This window comes from Antechinus flavipes, chromosome 2 (genome assembly GCF_016432865.1).
Source record: "Antechinus flavipes isolate AdamAnt ecotype Samford, QLD, Australia chromosome 2, AdamAnt_v2, whole genome shotgun sequence".
NCBI lineage: Eukaryota > Metazoa > Chordata > Mammalia > Dasyuromorphia > Dasyuridae > Antechinus > Antechinus flavipes.
Window position 1 is genome coordinate 531,219,014 of NC_067399.1, and position 24,823 is coordinate 531,243,836.

At 37.2% G+C, this 24,823-nt stretch overlaps 1 protein-coding gene across 1 annotated transcript in view; it reads left to right on the top strand.

Annotated features, from left to right (window-relative positions):
• The window catches only part of LIPC (lipase C, hepatic type), a 223,060-nt gene that overhangs the window by 142,110 nt on the left and 56,127 nt on the right, over positions 1 to 24,823 (top strand). The window contains exon 2 of the mRNA XM_051980732.1: positions 20,954 to 21,141. Coding sequence (XP_051836692.1) covers positions 20,954 to 21,141 — 188 coding nt within the window. The remainder of the gene's footprint in view (positions 1 to 20,953; positions 21,142 to 24,823) is intronic.

Here is a 24,823-nt window from a genome sequence, read left to right on the forward strand (position 1 = left end):
TTCTATTAGAATTGCTTAATTCTTAATTGATCAAGAAATATTTATTAAGTTCCTCCTATGTACCAAACAAGGGCTGCTGGGTGGCACAACTCTTTGTGAGTTCAGAAATAACCTCAGACATTAGCTGGATGATGCTGGGCAAGTCACTTAACCCTGTTTGCCTCAGTTTCCCCATCTGTAAAATGAGCTAGAGAAGGAAATGGTAAACTATTGCCGTAACTCTGCCAAGAAAATCCCAAATGGAGTCACAGGGAGTTGAGCACAGCTGAAGCAAATGAACAAAATATACCAGATACTGTGCTGAGCACTGGGGCTACAAAAAAAGGCAAAGAAAGGAAGAAGAAACTTCCTGTTCCAAGGAGTTCGTAGTCTAATATGGTGGTTCTCAAACTCTTTTTCTCGGTATCTTTATGGTATTAACAACTATTGAGAATATGTCTAAAAAGGTTTTGTTTATATGGGTTACATAATAGATATTTATCATAAATAGAAAAAAAACTAATTTTGAATTTGTAGACCCTCTGAAAGGATTTCAGAGACCCTCCAGGATTCACTGCCCCACACTTTGAGAACCACTGGTTTAATGGGAGGAGAAAACTTGTTATTGAACCTAAGCTGAGAGGCAGCAGGGAATTACGGTTGAAGAACTGGCCTCAGATCCAGGAAGTCCCACCTCTGACACATTCTGACTACTCAGGTCTTGGAAAGGTACCAGACATTCTTCTGAGACTATAATTTGCAGAGAAGGTGTTAATCTGTAGGTATAAAGGAAGTTCCCCATTTAAAGTGCCCTCTGTCATGAATTTACAGGCCTAAGGGGAAAAAAGCTACTCTATTTCATAGGAAAACATTTTGTGATTCTGGAAGCCTTCTATAAATGAGTCATCATTATTATTGTCTAGACTTCTTGCTCAAATTTAATATCTTTTACTTTGAATCAAGCTGATGTAGGTATGTGTCATTCCCCATCTCACTGCACACACCCCCACATCCCCACCTCCATAACAAAACCAATTACAGGCCCAACAAAATGGCACAAAAAGGAGAACGGCAGCACACTGGGCCACAAACTTGATGGTGGATTCTCCAAGCCCCTCGCTTAGCTTTTTGCAGCTAGCCAGTCAGTACAGTCTTGTATTGACTTTTCTGCCACCGGCACAATCTGGGGAAAGTTTACCAGAAGTTTTCTGCCCTCTTTGTGACCATGACCACCAGAGAACAAAGAGGTCATAGCTCACTGTTCCTTCTTTGTAGTGCTCCTCTTGCAGACTCTTAGACCCTAAAGACTCTGGGCCGTGTTTTCCTGGAACTAGGGTACCTGCCAAGTTCTCCCTACCTCAGCTAATTTTCCTCAAATCTACCTTGTATCAACTTAAACAAATGGTACCTGCCAGGCTTCTCCAATTCAGTTGGCTTTATCTCATCTTGATACACTCCTTTCACATCATTGGCAATGGCATTGTCACCATCATCACCATGATGTTGTAGAGGAAAGGACAAGGGTTCAAATACTACATTTGTGTGATTTTGAGCAAGTCACTTAATTCCTCAGTTTCCTCATGTCTAAAATAAAGGGTTAAGCTAAAAATCATCTTAGGTTTCATCTAGTTCTAGATCAATGATCATCTGGGCAAAAAAAAAAATCACTTCCTCTTTCCAGGGCTTAGTTTCCCCATCTGCAAAAAATGGGACTTGATCTAAATGGTCTTTAAGGTCCCTTCTAGAATCTGACATTCTAAGATCATCATCATAACAGTTAATTTTTATAACATTTTAAACTTTCAAAACATTTTACACACACACACACACACACACACACACACACACAAAATGTATATATTTATATAAATGTACATATATTTTTGTATATATAATCTCACTTGATCCTCACTTGAACCACAATAACAGATTTAGTCTAGTCAGGAAATTGTGAGTTATATACTTCAACTTCTATTATCATCATTTTAAGGATGAGAAAATGAAGGCTCAGTGACTTGCTTATGGTCCCATAGCTAATAATTGTCTGAATGAGGAGGAACAGGTTCAAATCCCATCTCCAAGTCTAGTGCTCCAAAGCTTTTTCTCAGAGTCATCTCTATGACACCGCCACACACACATGGGCCTGTGGGAAGCTTCAAGTCACCTTAATTTCCCTTTATTTCCACTTTTGTATGAAGCATCCTGACATTTCTCAGATGCTATGGAGACTCTGTAGTCCCAGAGATAACATAGAGGTTTTTCAAAGTTCATCAGCTGTGACACTTAAAATATTTGCATTCCAAACTCTCAAATCGTAACCAAATCCCAGACAAGATGAGTTGCTGAGGAACACCATCACTCATTAAAATGAAGATTCTGCAAAGAGTGAGAGGCTCTAAATGAGTCTGGAGTGGTTATTTTTTTCAGTGCAAAAATGCATTCTCTACTTCCAATAAATACGTTAAAAAGATAAACTACCCAAGAGAAGAAAAGAGGCAACTACTGGAACAATCAACCACCCTGTGCAAAGCTTTGTGTATCCAGGGAGGAACAAAGTCAAGAGAAGGCATGGCTCCTTGCCTCATGGAGCTTATATTTACATACTTAAGTGTTGTTTTCACAAAGACTTCCAAGGATGACCACTTTCTGGGGCCATTGCAGAGGAGATTCAAGCTTCAGGAAGATGACTGACTGTGAGTGAGAATCTACAATTCTCTGGCTGAACAGGAAAATTGGATTTCATCCTCAAAGCTAAGCTGGGCTTTGATAGGCCAGTGGCACTTCCTGAACATATTCAATCAACTCCCCGTTAGACATTGTCTTCCACTATTAGAACATGAGCTTTTGGAAGAGGGGGACTGTTTTGTTTGTATCACTAGGCTTAGCCTCTGGCAGGTAAGTGGTACCATGGATAGAGCACAGATTGGGGACCAGGAAAAATCCTCTTGAGTACAAATCTGGCCCTAGATACTCGTCAGCTGTGTGACCCTAGGCAAGTCTCTTAAGCCAGTTTGCCTCAGTTCCTCCTGATCTGGAGGATCTGGAAAAAGGAAACAGCAAATCATCCCGATAGCTCTGCCAAAAAACTTCCAAATGGTTTCATGGAGAGTCAAATACAACTCAACAACCACTACAATAACAGGCTTAGTCTAGTCAGGAAATTTTAATCTCTTAGAGTTGGAAGGAACTTGTGAGGTCATATAGTTTAGTGTTTTTCTTAGAGCATGAATTTCCTTTATAATGTTATCAGTTTATGGTCATCTTTGAGGGCCTTTGTGGTGAGAACAGCATTTGAGTACATGTGTATAAGCTATGAAGAACACAATGCTTACACAGAATAAGTACTTAATAAATGCTTTCTTATATCTACATATCTAAATCTATCCATCTCTCTAGACCAGAGAAATCTTTTTTGTATCGTGGATCCCTCTGACAATCAGATGAAGCTATGAACCCCTTGTCAGATTGCTTTATATATATAGCATAGGATTGCAAAGAAAATACCAATTATGTTGAAATATGTTCATCAAAAATGTTGATTCATTATCCAGATAATTTTTCTTCCCACAAAAAATTCTAACAAACATCTTAGTTTTTTCAATCTTCCCCAACACTTTCTTCTGTGCTTCCAGATTCTTGGAATGAATGAGTTTTATGGAGGACAATTTGGAAGTTGCATTTATCCTTTCAGATTATTAAGGGGTTAGGTAGGCATGAGACTGATTCATTATCTCATTTACCTTCTTAACAGTCCTGGGAGTCACAAGAGTGATGGGCCATAAGGCACAGCAAGTCAGGATTTAGGAAGAACCAAGATCTGGAGTGTGGCCAAGTGAGGTGAACTAAATTTACCTTTCTGGGTTTCCTTTTCCTCATCTGAAAAATAAAGAGGATTAGACTACCTGATCTCTAGGGTCCTGCTCAGCTTTAAATATATCATTCTGTGATCTTATGGCCTACATTGGGTCAAGTCCAGGGAGACAGCTCAGACAGGAAGCACTGAACTAGTCTCAAAGGCAGAGATAGAGGCATTAACAAGCAGAGGCAATAAGGAAAAGCTCAAGGCCCAAAGCTGCAGCTATTTCATCTCTGCCTTATTTTATTGCTAGCTCTACAGAATATCCCAAAAGTCTTAGTGAAGATTTAAGCTTTTAAGAGTTTTAATTGCTTAAAGCTGCATTAAGAATTTGGGAACTTCATGTATAAAAAGCAATACAGTCACATGAATACATATATGTGAATGCCCCAAGGTTGCACTGGCAAATAATTAAAAACTAGCTTTCTAGAAAAGAAAATATGTTGAGAAAACATTTTTTAATTTAATGTATATTAAATTATTATATTATATTAAATAGCATTTTTTTCCTTTACTGCTTTAAGTCTAGAGACTTGGCAAAACAATGAATCAAGTCCTGGTTTGTAGTATTTCCTGATTTTCAAAGTATCAATACTCATACAGAAAACTTAACAATCAGCTTTCATTTACTGGGAAGAGCACACCTCTGAGTAATCGGGAAATGAATTGGACATTTGGTATACTTGAGTTCTGGCTTTAAGAAGAATCAAAGCAAATACTTAAGACACTATTTTGTAAATTAAGGATACTTAAAGTTTCCCTACTGACCTCACAGGACCATTGTGAGGTTCAAATGAGATGATGGATATAAAAGTAGTGTGAAAACTACACAAGGTTACATAAGTATATCCATGTTGATCATGAGATCATAGACTTAAGAAGGGGGACCTCAGGAGCTATCTATTCCTGTCCCCTATTTTTATAGATAAGGAAACTGAGGCCCAGGAAAATTAAGTGACTTGGCTAAAGAAATGAATCTCAGAAGCAATATTTAAATCCAGGTCTTACTGATCTGAATACAGAACATATTTTCTCTCCAGAATCTGCCTTGTACAGAACCTAAATGTGGCTTATAATCATATCGTTAGTGCCCAGAGAGAGGACATACTTAAATTGATAATTTGTGGAACCCTAGGAAACTCTGCAGTACTTCAGTAATTTTCAGAAGAGAATCACATGTCCTTCTTCACTAGCAGAGAACTTTGGCAAGTTCTTTTTATTGTAGGAAGATGCTTTTTTTCATAATTGTAAAAAGATATTTTTTCATAATTGTGAAAATAGGACTGACAATATTTAGATGTTGAGATAACGATGAGCCAAGATTTAAAGAGAAATGTTAACCATGTTAGAACTACAAAATAAAATGAAAGAACAGATAATATGCTAAAAAGCCAGAAGGAATCTTTTTTGTTTGTTTTTCTCTCTTATCAGTTTTGTTTCTCTCTTTGTGACCTCATTTGGGATCTTCTTGGTAAAGATAATTGAGTGTGTTGCCATTTCCTTCTCCGGTTCATTTTACAAATAAGGAAATGTCAGGTAAACAGTGTAAAATTACTTACCCAAGGTAATCCAACTAGTGTCTATGGCCAGATTTGAATTCAGAAAAATTAATTCTTCCTGATTCCAAGCCCAATACTCTATCCACTGTGCCAGCTAGCTGACCTTAGAAGGAATCCTAGGGGGCCATATAATCTAAATCTGTAATATTACAGACAAAGAAACATATAGCAGACGTGGTAAGTGACTTTACCACTATCACACTGGAAGAGGCAAGATTTGATTTCTAAACCAGCATGCCTTCTCAACTACGCCACATTTCTTTTTCATGTGGAGAGTTAGAGCTGATGGCATGGTAGGAATATTCTAACTTTTTACTGGTACTTTCTTATTTCTAAAGAGAAATGACACAAATAAATAAAATATCTATATTTGAATTGAAAGAAAAGTTTAAAATTTTGCATAATTATGTAAACCGGTATAGGGTTTTTGGTATTTCAGAAAGATGTCATTGTATGGACACCGGCTATATTTGGATGCAAATAAGATTATTCTAACACTATACCTGACATTCAAAGATGACACTATTGACTGAAGAGGTATTCATTCTGCATGTCAGTGTAGTAATAGTCCCACACCTAAAGATTGGCCTTTTGATTTGAATCCATATCCAATATTTGTAAAGTCTGTTCCATGATCATTAATGTCATGTTAACCATGTTAACGACCCCTCTTCAGGTTGGTAGATAGGGCTGGTTGGTAATAGCAAGCAGCCTACAGATGTGCTGAATTATTTGAAATGGTGCAAGTGTTTTCTTCAAATCTGCTTATAATTGACCCATTTTCCAAAAAAAACAAAAAACTTCAGAGTTGGGAGGCACCCCAGAGACCATCTAGGCTAAACTGTGATGGGAACAAAATAAATCCCTCTACAACTCATACAGCCTTCATTTGAAGATTCCCAGAGAAGCAGAGTCTATTACCCTTGGCTTTGGGCCTGTTGTTTCTCAGGAATTGCTCTTGTTCTGACTCGGACTTTAAAACCATATTACCAGAAGCTCATTCTGACCTTCGGCAGAGGATGTTTTGTGTGGCCCACACCTACCATGTTACCATGGTTCTGTTAATGCTCCTTTACACCTGTTAATCATCCATTTCTCTCTGGAACTCATAGAATGGAATTCACCATGCAGAAATCACTCAGAACTCTTCAGCAGTCAGTCCATCTGGGATTTGTATGGTGGTGACCATTGCTTTGCTACCTGAATATATAGTTCAGGGCTTTGTTCAGTGTAGCCTATGTTTCATTTACTCTAGATGTGGCCATAGGGGCAGCTCATGAAACTACTCAGTAAGGTAAACAAATTACAGCAATAATATTGAAGGCACGATTCTGCTACATCTTTTTTTTTTTTTTTTTTTACAGACCTGCAAACTGCAAAACCTAGATTTCTTAGCAGATCAGGACTAGGAAGCCTGGTTGCCACCAGATAAAAAGTACCCGCCACAGTTCTCACCACTGCTAACTAGCTGATAAAGGGAGCAATTCAGTTTTATATATGTGGTGTCTTCTGGTATACTTATAGATAGGGGTGTTGGAAGAACCAGACTTTGTACAGAGATGAGAGAATGGATCAAAGCATTGAATAAGTATTAATGGATATATGTGATCAGTTTATTACTTGGTGAGAGGAAGTTATATGAAGACTAAGAGTACTCGATGGAGAGAAATTGAGAAAATCTGAAAGACAGGATAGTTCAGAAATGTGGCTTGGTATTTCATTTCCTTGTGGTACTTGAAGAGTATTTCCAATATTGGTGATGGTCTGGATCATGTCTCCTGAGCTCATGGATACATAGCATGTTTGAGCATCTGGAAAAATGTATTTTCTTTGTTCTCTTAAATACCTGGAAATTGTTCAGAAAGACTAAAGATCTATTTTTGCATGAACTGCCTCCAATAGCTCAGACTCATGGGTACTTCCACCTCCGCTTGGGTTTTGATTTCCTTCTCCTATCACTTGCTCTTATTTTATAATTAACCTCTGTGTTGTTTAGCCAGGTTAATGTTTATTGCTTTACACACAAAGAAAGCACTGAGTGTAAGGCCAAAATTCTTCAGTATATATGCCTGGAACATTCTTGTTGGGTAAAGAGACTTAGGATCAAAGAGTTCAGTTCTCTTCTTTGATCCTATCCTGAAAGGAATAATAGTTTCTCTTTTTATTTACAGAATTATAGTCCAATGCATTAAAGGCCACTCCTAAATATTTGCTGGTAGATTTGCAGAATATTAAAAAAGAGGTGACACAGTACATATTATAAGGTCATATTTGATATAAAAACCTCCATTTGAATAAGAATAAAACAAATAGGTACATAAATATTCATTAGCAGAGTTCATATCCAGACTTGGCTGCTTTTACTATCTATATAAACTTGGGCAAGTCATTTGATTTTTCCAGACCTCAGTTTCCTCTTCTGTAAAATTATGAAATGGGATAAATAGAAAGGGGAAAGGAAAGGGAAAGCTGCCTGCTTTACACCAGGCAGCTAAGTGATAGAGTAGATAGAACAGAAGTCAGAAAGATCTGAGTTCAAACCCAACCTCAGACACTGATTGTGTGACTCTGGGCGAATCACTTAATCTTGTTTGCTTCAGTTCCTCATCTGTAAAATGGGAGAAGGAAATGACAAACCACTCCAATATCTTTGCCAAGATGAAGGCAGACACAACCGAACAACAATGATGTGCCAAGCACTATGCTAAACACTCGTGGAAATATTATCTCATCTGGGCCTCAGAACAACGTGATTGCAACTTAACTGCTATTATTTTACAGTTAAGAACTTAGATTAAGAAACTTGTCCAAGGTCACACTGCTAGTAAGTATCTGAGGTCAGGTTTGAATGACTTCAAGATCCTTTCTGGCTTAAAAGTTATGCTCCTATAACAAATAAAGCTTTTGCCTCAATAAAAACTGATCCCACTCACTAAAGTTTAACTCATCTATTTAAAAAAAGGATATAATAATGTCCTATTTATCTCAAGTTACTGTAAGGAAAGATCTTTGTAAAGGGAAAAAAAGCTCTATCAGTATGAGTTTTCACTATGCTTATTATTAGTGAATTGCAATCTATTCCAGTCAAAAACTATAATAAAGAAAGCTGAATTTAACTAGTTTATTATTTCTATACCTCTTGTGGGGATGCCTAGGATCTAGTAAAAGATTTTTATTGGCTGAAATCTGAATGAAAATGCAAGAGGCGACCTAGCTTTTGTAAATCACCTCCTATAACTTTGTAAATGGTCTTTTAAAAAAATTCTTTCTATAACATTTTTGTAGTCACACAGTTGACTAGAAGGTACAGAGAACACACAGTTTTGTTCCTTGTTGATTACCAAAACAAAAAGGATTTGACTGTACAGAATAAATATTAGTCTTTTATATATGTGTTATGATCACACAAGTTTCCTTGATAAATGCAACCACCAAAGATAACTTTGTTCAGTGACAAAGTGTTAATGATAATTAACACCAGGCAGGGAATAAAACAAGGAGACATATGCTCATTAAAGGTGTTTATCACTGTAATGAAAGATGTCCTGCATAGGGTCCAAATGAATGAGGAATGTCTTGTGATTGGTGAGGTCCACTAGATTGCCTCATTTCAATATGATATTATATTAACTATATTAGGGTGCCAAACATTTCTCAATCAGTTTATTACTCAAAAAAAGATTCTGTCAATTCATACAGAGAAAATTAATTGGACCAAAAAATACCTATTGTCCAGACAACAAAAAGTTGTTGAATGGACAGTCCATTAAATTATTCCTTCAGTCAATGTATAGATGGATGGGTGGGTGGATAGATATTAGTGCACATATATGTGTATATGTATGTACTTTATAAATATATTTATATATTGATATAGTATATTATATATTGATATAGAAAAAGGCCTATGTGCCTAGATAGCTAGATATAGTTATAGAGCTATAGCTATATCTAGGATAAGTATTACAAATAGATGATGAAAAAGGCCTTGTTCTTCTTCTTCCTTTATTCACAAAAGAGGATCAATGACATCAGGAGGTGATATCTTGACTTGTAAGTAAATTGTATTTATGTGAGGTAGGGCTGTGCAAAGTCACCAGCTCACTCTCTCCTCCAGAGTTATCACAGTCCAATGGCAAGATATAAGTTAAGACCTAAAAAAGAATAGAAGGAAGATAATAGATATAAAATTAAAGGAGACCTCAGGAGTCATCTAGTCCAATATTCTTATTTTTACAGATAGAAAAATTGACACTCAGAAAAGTAAATTGGCACTTGTTCAAGGTGACAGAATTGGGATTTTAACTAGAGTCTCCTTATTCTAGTGTTCTTCCCATTACACAATTGCATCTCTCAGAGCAGAAACTTTATTGCCCTTAGAAAAATAGTAAGATGCATTTAGTGATTTCAAACTACTCCCTGACATTAAAAAGTCATCTTTTTAACTCTTATGATTTTCCCAGAGATACTACATGGGTATAAATCTTGGAATTCCAAAACATCTCTTCCCCACCCCACCCCCCTCTCTCTGTCTCTCTGTCTCTGTCTCTGTCTGCTCTGACTGCTCAGAAGAGAGATGGTAGTGAGTTGAGCAGATAGCTCAAATGTTCTACTGGTACCCAACAGAATATAAAAATACCAGAAAAAGTTCTAGTACTCTTAACTCACAAAATAATTCCTATGTGGAGCATCTATGGAAGAATATGGAACAATAAGATATCCTATAGGGAAATATGTAGGAACCATGATACAGCAGAAAGAGTACAGGATCCAGAATCAGACTACCAATTTCTGGCTCTTGCCACTTAATCCCTGTGTGGCCCTGGACAAATTACTAAACTACACTAGACCTCAGTTTATCAGTAAAAATGGAAGGGATAGACTAGATGCTTTCAAAGACTTCTTGTAGCTCTAAATCCATAATCAAGAACAATGGAGCAAATACCTACATTGAGATCAATGGGCCAATGAAATATTAAGATAGGTAGAGGGAAGGTTCAAATTTGAGGTCCTCCCACTTCCAGCAAAATTTTACAAAGGAACTTCCTTCCAGCTCCATTGTCTCCAAAATGTCCTTTCTCTGCCCTCTGTCTCCTTTTTTAAACTGACATTTGAAGCAGAGCAAACAAGGACTTCTGGGAGAATTGCCATGTGAGACCATTTTGAACTCTTTTATAAAGTCATTCAAAATTCTAAGCCAGTTCTCAAAACCTCAGTCAAGCAGGAAACTAATTCAAAAACAAAATGGTGGTCAGGGCCGTTTCCTTTTATACAATGTCCTACTGTATTAGATTTATATAGAAAAATGCTAAAATAGTATTGTCTGACTCCCCATCTCTGAGGATCCACCACAAAAATGAACTGTGAATCTCTGGAGGCCATTCTACTCAGCCCCATTAAAATACACAAACACACACATTCCTTCCTTTGATTCAGCAGTCTTTTGTGTGTCAAGCAGAATATGTTACTTTCACAAGGGCCATTGTTGGAAAATACATAAATCTTTCATTTTTCTTTAAAAAAAAAACAAACAAATAAAAATCCATCATAAACAGAATTGGGGTCCCTTGAGCTCTACAATAGTGTAGAAGAACAGTGATCTAGCCCTAAACTATATACAATCATTTATTCACAGCTTCTAATGCTGGAAATATCATCATTACTAGATGCTTTCAAATGGAACCAAATTATACAGTTCCAAACATACTCTCTCGGATAATCTACTCTCTGGGCTGTGGCAATCTCCCCAGGTGATCATACATTGGATATATGTACACGAGACAGACCAAGAAAATAAAGCCAAATGCAGTGTTTAAAACCCCAAACTAGACAGGAGCTGTATCTCCCACGATCATATTAGAAACAAGAATATCTGAAAATAAATTTGTCTATCAAGGAAGCTGCAAGGCTGCCATGCTGTTTAATCTTTGTTTTGAATCATGGCCCCTCTCATAAATTGCTTCCCAAGAACCTGTGATTTGTCCAGCTCCTGTGGGGTTTACACTGGTTTGAGGTTCCCTTGACTATAATCAGACTCAGAAAGTCACTTCCCCTCTTGGTAATTCAAGCCATTTGCCCTTATAAGAATTCTTCTCAAGTTTACCTCTGTGAAGAAAGAGATTGGTGAAAGAAAATGAAGCCTGAGAATGTGGCTGACAAAATACCAAGAGATTCTCATAGAAAAAAAATATAGTTCCTTAACAGGAGGTCTGATTGATTTGGATAATAGCATGTTTTTCTTCATGGTAATCCCATGCTTGTTATTTTTTCTCTCATGGACATGCCCAGTTTTCTTTTGCCTTTCCTATTATCAAGAGACTATTTCAGGCAAATACATTTTCTGATTAAAGAAACAAACAAGTTAATAAATTGTTTACATCTGGGATAACTGGGTATTTTGGGAAAGTGATGTTACTTGAATGTATTTAAATACTAAGTAGAAGCTATTTTCTATCCACTTTAAATAAAAGGAATATGTAATGGTAGATGAAATCCATTAGACAATAACAATAATAATAATAATTATATTTGTATAGTGCTTTTAGGACTTGAAACATTTTTCTCAAAACAAACCTGAGTCTTAGGTAATGCAAGAGTTCTTTACTTGTTTTATAGATGAAAAAATGAATTTTTCAACCATGGTAATACCAATAGAAAGTATTAGAGCCAAGATTCAATCCCAGGCTAGTAACACACAACCCCCACCCCCCATACACACACACACCCCTTAACTCCAGAGCTCTTTTCACCATAACAAAATACCTTTCTCATAAATAATTATTTCTCTAGGGCTGTAGAAAATATTTTCTTTTTTGTGTAGTCATTCAGTTAGAACTGCCTTTAAGCACATATATTCAGTGAATAAGTGCATCTGTTAACTCAAAAAATTATCTGGGTTGGGAACATTGGTCCTCATAAGACCTTGTCCCAAGTGGAAAGGCTCTTTCAATGACTTATTTTGTCATAGATTTATTTTTTGGAAAAAAACAAAATAGTTTAGATGCCAACCAGAGTGGTGGTGGAATAGAGGGGCAGAGAAGAAAGCTTTGAAGGAAATCCCATTCCAGAAAGCCACCAACAAAAATAATACAGAATGCACACTTTACGCTAGAATCCACAAAAACAGTAATTCCTCATGACCATAGCCTTTGTAAAATGGAGAACATTTTTCTTTTCTTTTTTTTTTTTTAAAATTTTATTTTATTTAATAATAACTTTGTATTGACAGAATCCATGCCAGGATAATTTTTACACGACATTATCCCTTGCAATCACTTATGTTTCGTTTTTTCCCCTCCCTTCCTCCCCCCCCCCCCAGGATGGCAAGCAGTCCTATATATGTTAAATATGTTGCAGTATATCCTAGATACAATACATATTTGCAGAACCGAACAGTTCTCTTGTTGCACAGGGAGAATTGGATTCAGAAGGTAAAAATAACTCAGGAAGAAAATCAAAAATGCAAATAGTTCACATTCATTTCCCAGTATTCCTTCTTTGGGTGTAGCTGTTTCTGTCCATCATTTCTCCAATGAAACTCAGTTAAGTCTCTTTGTCCACTTCCATCAGAATACATCCTCATACAATATCGTTGTCGAAGTATATAATGATCTCCTGGTTCTGCTCATCTCACTTAGCATCAGTCCATGTAGGTCTCATGGAGAACATTTTTCACAAGCTGGAGAACAAAATAAAAATTACACTTAAAATTCATCTCTTCCCATCCATTTTTTCTATTTCTATTTTTCTTTTTTTAATTGATAAATTTTGTTTTAACACATTATATAACATTCCAGCCAACTCCCAACAGCATTCTAGACAATTTTAAATTGCTGAAAACATTTCCATAAAACAACAGAAAAGAGTGATTTTGACTAAAAGTTTATATAATATTTTGGTCATTTTCCATTTATTTAAAGAAAGAACAGATATATGCTTTATATCCAGTTCCCCCTTCCCTAAAAAAAAAAAAAAAAAAAAAAAAAAAAAAAATACTCAATAGCAAAACAATATTAGCTCTCGATTCACTTACTTTCTGGAATATTTTGAGAAAAGCATCAAGATATTTGAGCAGTTTCCATGAAAGAAAGGAGAAAATCATTAGCATTCATTCTGATAAAGGTTTAAAACTTCCAGTCCTATGGTTCTCTATCGTGAATTCACCACATCCTAAAGCATTTTCATTATCATAAAAGCTTGGTCTGCAATAGGATGGTATCGTCAGGAATCTACTGAAAAGCCCATTGTCTCACTCAAAATTAGAATTTCTTTGGACTGAAAGAAATCTGATAACTTTGGAGCCTCCCCAAATTAAGGATCATCAAGCTTAATCTGAAAACAAGGATGTGTAATTAGTGACAACTGGAATAACCCATGATAATGGAGAAGCTTTTCAGGGTTGATAGGAGCAGGATACAAATCATAACAAACAGGGAATTATACAGAAGGGACATAAAGAATGATATCTTGGAAAAGTAAAACTGGAAAAGAAGAAAATGACCCAATCACAGTGAAAGGGAGGGACAACTGATGAACAGACAAAGCACTTTGCTGAAGACAATCAGTCCAAAGATCTCTACAGAGTCTATAGCAAATGTTTTAAGTCATTTGATTGAAAACTCATATCCTAAAAACTCAACCTAAATAAACTAAATGGGTTCAACCCAAAGTAAACTAAAAGAATTTGGGCACATTGAGCCATATTAATTTTCATAATAGAAATAAATAAATATATCAATTCTAAAAGCTTTTCTTAAATGATTTCCATATGCCAGGCATTGTGCTAAAATGAGAATGAGAATACAAAAACAAAACAAGGTAGCCCCTCTCCTCAGTAAACTTGTATTCTATAAGGAAAAACAATATGTACTCAGATAAATATAGAATACATGCAAAATACATAGAAAATGATGGGGGTGAGTTGAGGGAAAAACTAGCAACTGAAGGCATCCAGATGGGTTTTCTGTAAATATGGTATGTGAGCTGAGTTTTAAAGGAAGATGGGGTACCAAAAGGCAGAGGTGAGGCAGGAGGAGGATAATCCCCCCCAAAGTGGAATAACTGTGCCAAGAAATAGAGGCAGAAGATGGAATATTGCACCCAGGAAACAACAAGTAGACCAGTTTGGCAGAAATATAAGTACAGAAAGCCCACTGTAAGTAAGATACTGTAAGTAAGAAAAGTATAGATGGAGCCAGACTGTGACGAGCTTTGAACATCAGAGGAGTTTGCACTTTGTATTAGAGCGAATTGAGATCCACTGGAGCTTCTTGAGCAGAGAGGTGATGTCAGGCTGGCCTGTGCAAACATCAGTTTGGCAGTTATGGGAAGGCTCCATGAGTGGGGGAAGAGGCTGGAATAAAGGAAGCCAGTTAGAAGATCTTTGCAATCATTGAAGGGAGAAGTCATGAAAGTGGTGGTCGGGTGAGTAGAGAGAAAAGGACAGAAACAAGATATGTGGTGGAAATGAAATTGACCTATTCCTCAAGATGGATCAATGGGGATGGCATGAATATTGACACAAAAACAATTCCTCTGGTTAAAAGCACTCAAGTCTCAGTGGCCTAACTCAGGGTTTTCAGAGTCTGAGCCCTTGTTCTATGGCCGCGAACAAGAAAGCTGGCTTATCCTCCAGGGGAAAGATCATGCTTTCCTCTGTAACTGCTCATATATACTAAGGAAACATTCTCTCTCTCTCCCTTTCTCCCCTCCTTCTCTCTTTCTCTTTCTCTCTTCTTCTTTCCCTCTCTCCTTCCCTCCATCCCTCCTTCTCTCTCTTTCTCTCTATCTCCTTTTCTCTCTCTCTCTCCCTCTCTCTCTCTCTTTTCTTGCCTCCCTCCTTCTCCTTCCCTCCTTTTTTCTTCCCCCCTCTCTTTCTCTCTCTTACACACACATACACACACACACACACACTCTCAGTCCCCACATATCATGTCTCTCCCTTTCCAATTCTTCATATTCTTCATAGCTGTCAAAACTAATTTTCCTTTAAAAAATAAAATAAAAACAGTCCTGACTACCTGATTACATCCCTCCAGTGGCTCCCTCATTTCTCTAGGATAGAATATAACCTTCTCTTTTTGGCATTTAATACTCTCCACAAATTTACCCTAACCTAACTTTCCAGCATTATCAGAGATACACTATTTCTTTTCATGCACTCCATGGTCCAGTCAAACCGATTTGATTCCTCAAGCTGTACTACATCTTCTATCTTCATGCCATTGCCTAGTCTGTCATCCAGACTGGAATGTGCTCTTTTCATATCTCTACATCTCAGATTGCCCAGCTTCCTTTAAAATTGAGCTCAAGTTCCACCTTTTATATAAGGGACTAAACACCCCCCAAAGTTATGAGTGCCTCCCTCATTTCAATATTACTTCATATCTATTTTTATATATTTGACATATTCTTTTATAAATACATATTATCTCCCCAAATAGAATGTAAGCTCTTTGAGGGCAAATACTATTTCATTTCTGGTTTTGTGTCCCCAGCAATCAAGCACAGTGTCAATTACCTAGCAAATACTTATTAAATCCTTGCTGATTGATTGATTGATTGATGACTGGCAGGTGAAAGTTTTTCACCCCTGTTAAGATGCCTGAGCTCCCTGTGAATCCCACCATCTGTGTGTATGTTTAGAAAAGTCACATTGGGCTCCATGAATTTATCTCACAAGCCCAGGAGAGTCATTCACATCCTCATTCACATTCCCCTTTTAACAAAGGATAGTGCATTTCATGGTGTAGTTAGAGTGAAACTCATTGCCCCTTGCTGGGAATTAATAACCTTTAGAATTAATAACTGTCGGGTTTGAAAATCAGTTTCATTAACACCCCCTTCTACTTTATAGCTTCATCATCCCTCAGTACATCTGTTGCTGGAAACCAGAAGTCCAATCCTTATTTTTTACAAACCTTCAGGAAGGAAGGAAGGAGGGAGGGAGAGAGAGAGAGAATTCAGTTACTACTTTGGAAATGTATTTTCTTACTGAAAAAAGAGATATGGAATTGCATCTTTTCCCACTGTTTCCCACAGGGAAACCCATGCTTTTTCTAGAAGCATAGCAACAATAATAAAGTTTCATATTTATTTAATATGTGGTAGTTTTGTCAAATGCTTCTCTCACAAGATCACTGTGAGATATATTGGTAAGGCCCTACTCAAATTAAAGGAGCTGGAATTCATGTTCAGATATAGATTGAACTAGAGGACTCCAGAAGTCCTATGATTCTTAAATACTCCTATATACTTCCTCCCCTTCCCCATTTTACAGATGAGAAAACTGACTTGCTCACAGCTAATAAATCCCAGAATCAGAACCAATTCCAAACCCAGAGCATGCTCTCCATGGACCAGAGTGATGAGTTTTTTCTTTGCCATGAATCAGGCCTGTCCCCTAATTATGGAATACAACCTATTACCCATCTGAAGGTCATAGCCTCTAGTTTCCCTGGAAATAGTGAGGCTTTGTCCAATAATTACAGTAATTGGCTGTGTATAAATACATATGTTTCGATGAACTCTGTTTAATATAATGCTATTGTGAGCTATTATGCTTAATTATTATAATATATCATAGAATGGTATTCACACTTAGGCTGAACCTGTCTTTAGTTCTCCTCATGATCTCTGATCCATGACCCCTTCTATCTCTTCTATTCGGATTTCACCTCTATTTGGATTTTACTCAAACTCGACCCCAAAGTCAGCAGCCAAATTGGCCTTCTTGCTATCACTGATACACGGCTTGCAATTCCCTGTCTCTGCACCTTTTTATAGGCTTTCTCTTTTCTCTAGTTATGTTCCATCCTCTTTAATCCCTAATTTTATTCAAAGATCAGTTCAAATACTATATCCTCACTTGAAGTCTTTGTTTTGATTCCCTCCTCCTCCCACCCCCACCGCCCCACTGCTAGTGCAGTAACTTGTATTTATTTTGTGTTTACTTATGTAGTACATACAAACCATTCTGCAGACTTATAAAGTTATTTTTACAAAAAGCTACTATAATGCACATTGGCCTGTAAAGGTGGGAAAGAGAGGGAAGAAGTGGGGTGGAAAGGGGGCTGGGCCCTGGAGGGTGATGACTGGCACTCTGAGGTTCAAGGACATGGTACAGTAGTAGCCAAAACAGAAGACCATGATCTATCACTCCATGGAAGAATGTAACTGCTTTGAGTAAATGTAAAAAGCAAAAGAAGCTCCCACCGTCCCCTGGGAAAACTTGCAAACTCCTGGACCACCCCTAGCCATGTGCCGCCTTTGTTCTGTTTCTATATAAAATCCTGAGTTTTAGAGTGGTGTGGGGAATCCACTATTCAGTTCTCTTGCCACCACGGACAGGTTTTGTGATTAAGGTCCCCCAAACAACCCAATTAATGCTAACAAACCAAGCTGCCATGGGCCCCTCTTCCTTTGGTATCTCAGCATTCTCTTGGAGGGTCTGTGTTCCTCTAATTGGCATATGAAAGTAGAATGGATCAGCCTCCTTACATCTAGCAGTACAGACTATTCCCACACAAATCTTGTGTCTTTACGGACACGTTGAGGATGAGAACCCCAAGCAAGAGCAAGAAAGAAGAACCTGATGGCAGGACAGGCAGAATGGCCAAAATTCTCCTCTCTCTGAGCTGGAGGTCTGAAGGCAAGCCCCTGATTCTGTAGCAGTGTCTCCAAGCACTGGAGGGTTTTTTAGTGGGTGGAAGTGGGGAGGTGATACAGCAACCAAGGGGCAGGAGGGGACAGGGAGCCCAGTAAAATTAACATGAATAATGGTTTTTTGGTGATTTTTCTTTTACACTATTTAGGTAAAGCTGAATTGGCTTAATGCAATTTATTTAACTGTATTGCCTCCCTTAATTGAATGTCAGCTCCTTGAGGACAAGGATACTTTCACTGATGTCTTTGAGTTCCCAGCTCTTGGCACTCTGACATAGTAGACTCTAAATAAATACTGATAGACTCAGTCAATAAATCAGTAAGTCGATAAGCATTAATTAAGTGTGCTAAGCATTGTGCTAAGGAATAGACCAATTCATTCTGGAGTGCTTTTCCACTAATTCTCAGCTGGGCTAACCTCTATCATCTGCTTTCTCTGCCCCTTCCTCTGGCATGTTAACTACCACTAAAGGAAAAAATTACAAAATAGAAATTATTTTACTAAACCCCTCCCCAATTTACAAAGCCAGTCATTTACCTCAGCCTTCATTACTACTCAATAAATCTTTTTTTTTCTATTTTTTGATTCCCTATCTCATTATTGTTAATTTTTTCTTGTTTCTCAATTCCCCAACACTTTCCCATTTATACACCTAGACTTAGCCACTTGGTTTCCTGAAAAGACTAAGGTTTGCAGTGGTTTTTTTTCAACTCCTTTTAACTACTTCTCAATAGTTCTCAGCTGCACAAGTCATTTTTGCTGTCTTCTATACCCTCTTCCTATGTGTACAACGACTGTGGAAGAACATATGAGACTTAAGACTTTGTGCAATTCTGCCTCACTTAAATCCAATTCACCCACTAGTTAAGACATCACTCATGATGTCATTGGTCTTCTTTCAAAAAGGACAAACAACAATAACAACTGTGCCCTTGAACTCCTCACCTACCATGATCTTGCTCCAATAACTGGTATTTTTGAGGCTTCCTTTTTCTTGATCAGTTACCAAGAACTTTGGATTCTAGCCTCCACAAACATTTCTCAAATCCATATATGCCCTATTCTCTATCCACACCATCAGTATCATAGTTAAAGTCCCATTTACTTTATATTTTACACACTCCAGAATCACCTTGCATTTATTTTTATACATATTTACATGCCTATCTACTCCAATAGAACGCATCTCATTTTTGTCTCTTTATCCCCAGTACCAAGGATAGTTCCTGACACATTGTCATCTGTTATTAAATGTTGGCTGATTGACTCTACTAACAATCATCTTCTTAAAGCTAGATTTATTCATATCACTGATGTTCAGACTAAAATTTCAAGAACCTTTGCCTAACATGTAGGATCCTCTATACTTTATAATTCTAAGTGGACAAGGGACAGAGTGGCCACCTTCGAGTTAGGAAGATATAAGTTCAAATCTGGCCTCAAATACGTACTAGCTATGTGACTCTGGGCAAGTCACTTTACCTTCTTGCCTCAGTTTCCTCATCAATAAGATAAACTGAGTAGGAAATGACAAAATATTCCAGAATGTTTCCAAGAAAACTCCAAATGGGGTCACAAAGAATCAACCACACATGAAATGATTCAACATCACTTTATAATTTCAGACATTTTATCTTGTTTTTCCCCATGTGTTCTATAAGGGCTCTCATATCTGCAGAATTAGAGTATGTGTGGACATTCCAGCATACTCACAAGAGGTCAAACTTAGACATTTTAAAGCAGCAGAAGTAGGTTACTCTATGACCCTTTCCCACCATGCATACCTTGGATTTTCCAACACTTTTGCTTTCAAATGTTCTCAATTCCTGTCTAGGTCTCACACAACCCAACCCATGGCTTCTTTGACCTATGGAATTCCCATTCAAACTTTAAAACCCAAGTTAGAAAACCACCTTTTTCAGAAACTCTTTCTTGATCTTCCCAGTTAATAATGACCTCTCCTCCTTCCAGATGTTGGACTGCACATGATACTTGATGTGCCTCTCTCTAGTCGCATGTCATTTCATGGTTATTTGTGCCTATGCTCCTGAAGTAAAGATAGGGTCATCTTGTATCTAAATTCTGTATTTCTAATACTTTGCCAAGTGCAATACTTTGCACATAGCAAACTCTTTATAAATGTTTATTGAATTGAAATTAATAAAATATTATTTGTCTTCTCTTTCACACTGAACAAGTGACAAGATCTGAGTTTGAATCCTACCTTTGCTTACTATCTTGTAGGACATTAGAAACATCACTCAACTGATATGTGTTTTAGTTTCCTCCTTTATTAAACAATTGGACAAAAAATTGGTCGCTTCTACCTATCAATCTATGATCCTATAATTTTAAAGTCATGAATATGTGCGTGTGTGTCCTCATGAATAGTATTTGGCATTCTATAGAATATGGCTAGCATGGTCTCCAAAAGCCTAGTTGTTGATGGAAGGAAACATCTTTGTAAAAGATGTTGTGTGGTATTATCATCCTGCTTAAATTACTATAATTTGTAAGCATATTATATACTACACTACAAGAAGAAAAGAATAATGTATTATGAGTGCTTATTAATGATGGCAAAGGGAAATTACTCTGAATTTCAACGTTTTTATCTAGTGTATATTTGGGTATCTTGAATTTCACACATTCAGGTATAATTACCTTATGTCTTAGTACCTCCAAGTATTTGGAAAAACTTGATTCAATTCAATTCAACAATCATTTAAGCTCCTTCTCTGTGCAAGGCACTGTGCTAAATATTAAGAGCATATATGAAGCAATGAAAGGGTCCCTTCCCTCAAGGAAATTACTCATTTAGCAACTCATTTAGTCATCTGGAGAAGAGTGGGTGAAATATTAGGTTTATCACAATTCCTTGACTTTTTGTTCCAGAAGCATCATGGAGAAGCCCCCAAGACCTGGAAATGGACGAAAAGTCCTTCAAGACAGAGACCAGGTTCCTCCTCTACTCCAGTGAAAAGGGTGACCGCTGCCAGCTTCAGCTTCATCATTTAAACACGCTTGACCAGTGCAGCTTCAATTCATCTCTCCCTTTGGTGATCATTGTCCACGGATGGTCGGTATGACATTATGCCTTTTCTTCTTCTCTATTCTCTAGTCTTCTAACTTTATCAAAAAAAAAAAATCTCAAAAAGAGATGAGAAGCCCTGGAAAAGGCAGTAGATTAAGAACTCCCAGTGAGATTCTATAGTCCAATTAAGCAATTAGGCTGTCATATGGCAAGGCTCATGCTAGAGATGAGCTTTCTGCTTCCTGGATCCCGGCCAGGAGATTTGGAGCAAGCAGATGAGTTAATGTGCTGAGTCCCAAGAGAATTCAGAACCTGTTTCATTCCTTGGGTACCTATCCCTGACACCTAGCCAGCTTTTGAATTTTGTTTTTGTAATACAGATCTCCATCTCTTAATTGCTCATATTCATACGCATCCCAGTCCCTAGGATTCCTGCCCCTCCTTGCTTTACAAAAGACTTCCCCAAATCTGCCCAAATAAATAAGTCAATTATACTTCTCATTTAATGTCCAAGTGTCTAAATACCAAATCAGAACCAAACCCATGATGGAATTGTTTTTTTCTCTTTTTCAATAAGGAATGCAAGCCTCAAGAATCAAGTGAGACTTCATGGGAGGGAGGGAGAGGATGAAAGAGGCAAAAATTGATGAATAATAACCATGGTCAGATGGACTGAAAGATCACAAAATTTGGGAGAGTCGTTCTGGTAGCCATCCAGCTTGCAATCCTCTCCTGTTAACAGTTTGAGGCTTGAATGCTAAAAAATATGAGAGGGATACAAGGAAGGAAATAGGATGAGGGAAAAGAAATGATGATGTAGTGGCTTATCCCAGAGAGTAAGATCAATCAGAACCATCTCAGGAGCTAGCAAAATTAAGCAAATTAAGATCTTGAGTGCAGTTATAGAATTTTAGATCTGGAAGACACTGTCTAGAGATTGTCTAGTTTAATTCCATCATTGTAAAAAGAGAAAGGAAACTGAAGTCCAAAAACTTAAATGTGTTGCCCAAAGTTAAAAAGCTAGTTAAAGGAACTGGAATGTCAATTCAACTGAACAACAATTTATTAATTACTTATTATGTGCAAACAACTGTGCTAGACATTGAGGTGAAGGAAGGAAGGAAGGAAGGAAGGAAGGAAGGAAAGAAGGAAGGAAGGAAGGAAGGAAGGAAGGAAGGAAGGAAGGAAGGAAGGAAGGAAGGAAGGAAGGAAGGAAGGAAGGAAGGAAGGAAGGAAGGGTGAGAATTGGATGGGAGTTCAATTTCCACAGCATTATGAAAATTAAATTAGAGGAATACAGAGATTAAATTCAAAAATTGAAACCTAAGAAATGAGTCTTGGATGTGAAACAAGGAAATAAAAATAAAAAGAGGAAAATAATTAGGGGTTAGAGATTCAGATTTGAAAAGAAAAAGAGAATGTAATCAGGAAGGAGGATTCAGAAATAAAAATTTAAAAAGAAAAATGTAATGGGGTGGGAGATTCAGACTTGAAAAGGAAAGGAATATGTAATTAGAGATGGAGAACCACTTACATGTGGTAGGGCAGATGTAATGATGTGTTTAAAGGAAGAGACTTAGACTCATATGGGATATTTAGACTCTTCAGATAGGATGGTATTAGGCCAATAAGGAATCAGAGGAAACACTGAACTAAGAGCAAAATAAGGTGACCACCAAGGATATAATCACTCACATGGGGGATTATATATTTCTGATAGGTTGCCCACCTCTGGTATTCAACCAGTGAGGTATTAAGGAAGAGGCTTGTGTTTTGGGTACAAAAAAAAGGGGGGGACAAGTATTGATTCTAAGTATTCCTATTCTATAAGATACTTACTTCTGCAGATGTGTAATTAAAGACTTTTAATTAAATCCCTCTCAAATCCAATGGAGTTATTTCTTACAGAAGGAAGAGAAAGAAAGGAAAAAGAGAAAGAAAGTCATCTGGGCAAAGAGTTTATATTCTGTTGGAATCCAATATAAAGATCCTTCCATTATATTGTAGTAGCAGCTTTGGCTGAGGAATGAAGTGGGAGAGGAACAGGGGTTAATTTCAAAGAATATGTGTAATTAGAGAGGGAGAAGGCCAGACGCAGTATTTACACCTCTTTTGGTCAGAAAAGCATCCATTTGGGGATTCAAGCTCATTTATAATTTCACCATAATTCCCATAATGAGATCCACATGGATCTTAACACAGATCCCATTCTCCAATCAATCTGTACTAATTAAATTGCCAAAAATTTTTTTTCTGCTTTCAGGTATGGCTTCCTGCAGAACTACCAAGTCAGCAAAACTTGTTTTAGATCTGCTCAAGTTCCCATTTCTTCACTTTGCTCCAATTCACTTCTACCACCTTTTGTCACTGTTCAGATCCTTCCTCAATCACTTTCACTCTTTCTCCACCTCTACCCTTTCTCCTCATCAAAACCTGTTCTCAAAAGGTCTTAAAACGTTCATTCTGAAATTTAATGATTGATAATGGTTTAATATGTTATTTCTCCTAGAGTGATGAGCATTTTAACCTGTAACAAAATCTTAAGTCGTGAAAATGAATCTATAATGCTAAAATTTTAGGCATCAGAAACTTAATGGGGAAAGAGTTAGATTATAGTAAAGGAACTTTCCCAGCATTCCTGAAAGCACACCATACATACAACTGCTGGCTTCCTTCAAAGCTGCTACCTTCAAAGTTTTTTCTTTATCTTTTTAAAAACAAAAAGGATTCTCCTCTACCTTTCCCAACTCCTCCCACAGGGACTGCAGGGCCTAAAGCGTTTACAATGATGCTTTTCTTTAAACAAGCAGAAACTAAAGATCAGAATCTAAATTCTCTCCTTTGGGAACTCTCCAAAAGAGGAAAAAACAGATTGGGAAAGAACATTTACAATTTAGAACCATCAGTAAATGAAAAGCATTCAATTTACTCAACTACTTAAATCAATAGGATGGGTGTTCAATTATGTGAAAGGAGTGAGGGAAAAAACATCTGGAAAAGATCAAAGAGAGAACTGGAGGAGAATCACAAAAAAGTTGGAAGAATTAGCAACAAGGAAAACCTCAAAGAGTTGGAATTAGTTAATATATCAAAGAGAAATCTAAGGAATGACTTCAGAATTCACTGACTGAATGGACAGAAGGTTGTGCTCAGCCATTCTCTCTTGTTCTTGAAGACAGAGGAGAGATGAGAACTTCTAAAAGGTACTATACTAGAATAAATAAATGATCACCTAATTCATTTACTGATTCATTCATTAAGGAGAATTAAAGATTTTCCCTAAAGGACTTCTGTGAACATTTGTTCACCTTTCCAGCCCTGAGTTTCTATGAATCATTAACTTGCCCCAAAAGTTGTCTATTATTTAATTTGAAAGGGGAAAAAAGGAAAAGGAAATAGATTGTCTTGTGACAATCACTAGAAAAGGGGAGAAGGGTTTCTCTCAGTCATTTCTGGCAAAATTCTTGCATAGTCCTCCTTAATTGACTGATTCTTCACCTAAAAAATGATCATCTACCCAAGAGCCACTGTGGCTTCAGAAAGGTCCAAGGAAAGGTCAATACGATGTTTACTGCCTGTTTATTATAGCAGAAATATGAGAAGCAGTACAGAAGTCTGCACACAAAATTTGTTGATCTGACTGAGGTATCTGATACTGTCAACCATGAGGGCTTGTGGAAGGCCATGGCAAAATTTGGTTTCCTAGAGAACTTCATCAGTATTATACCACA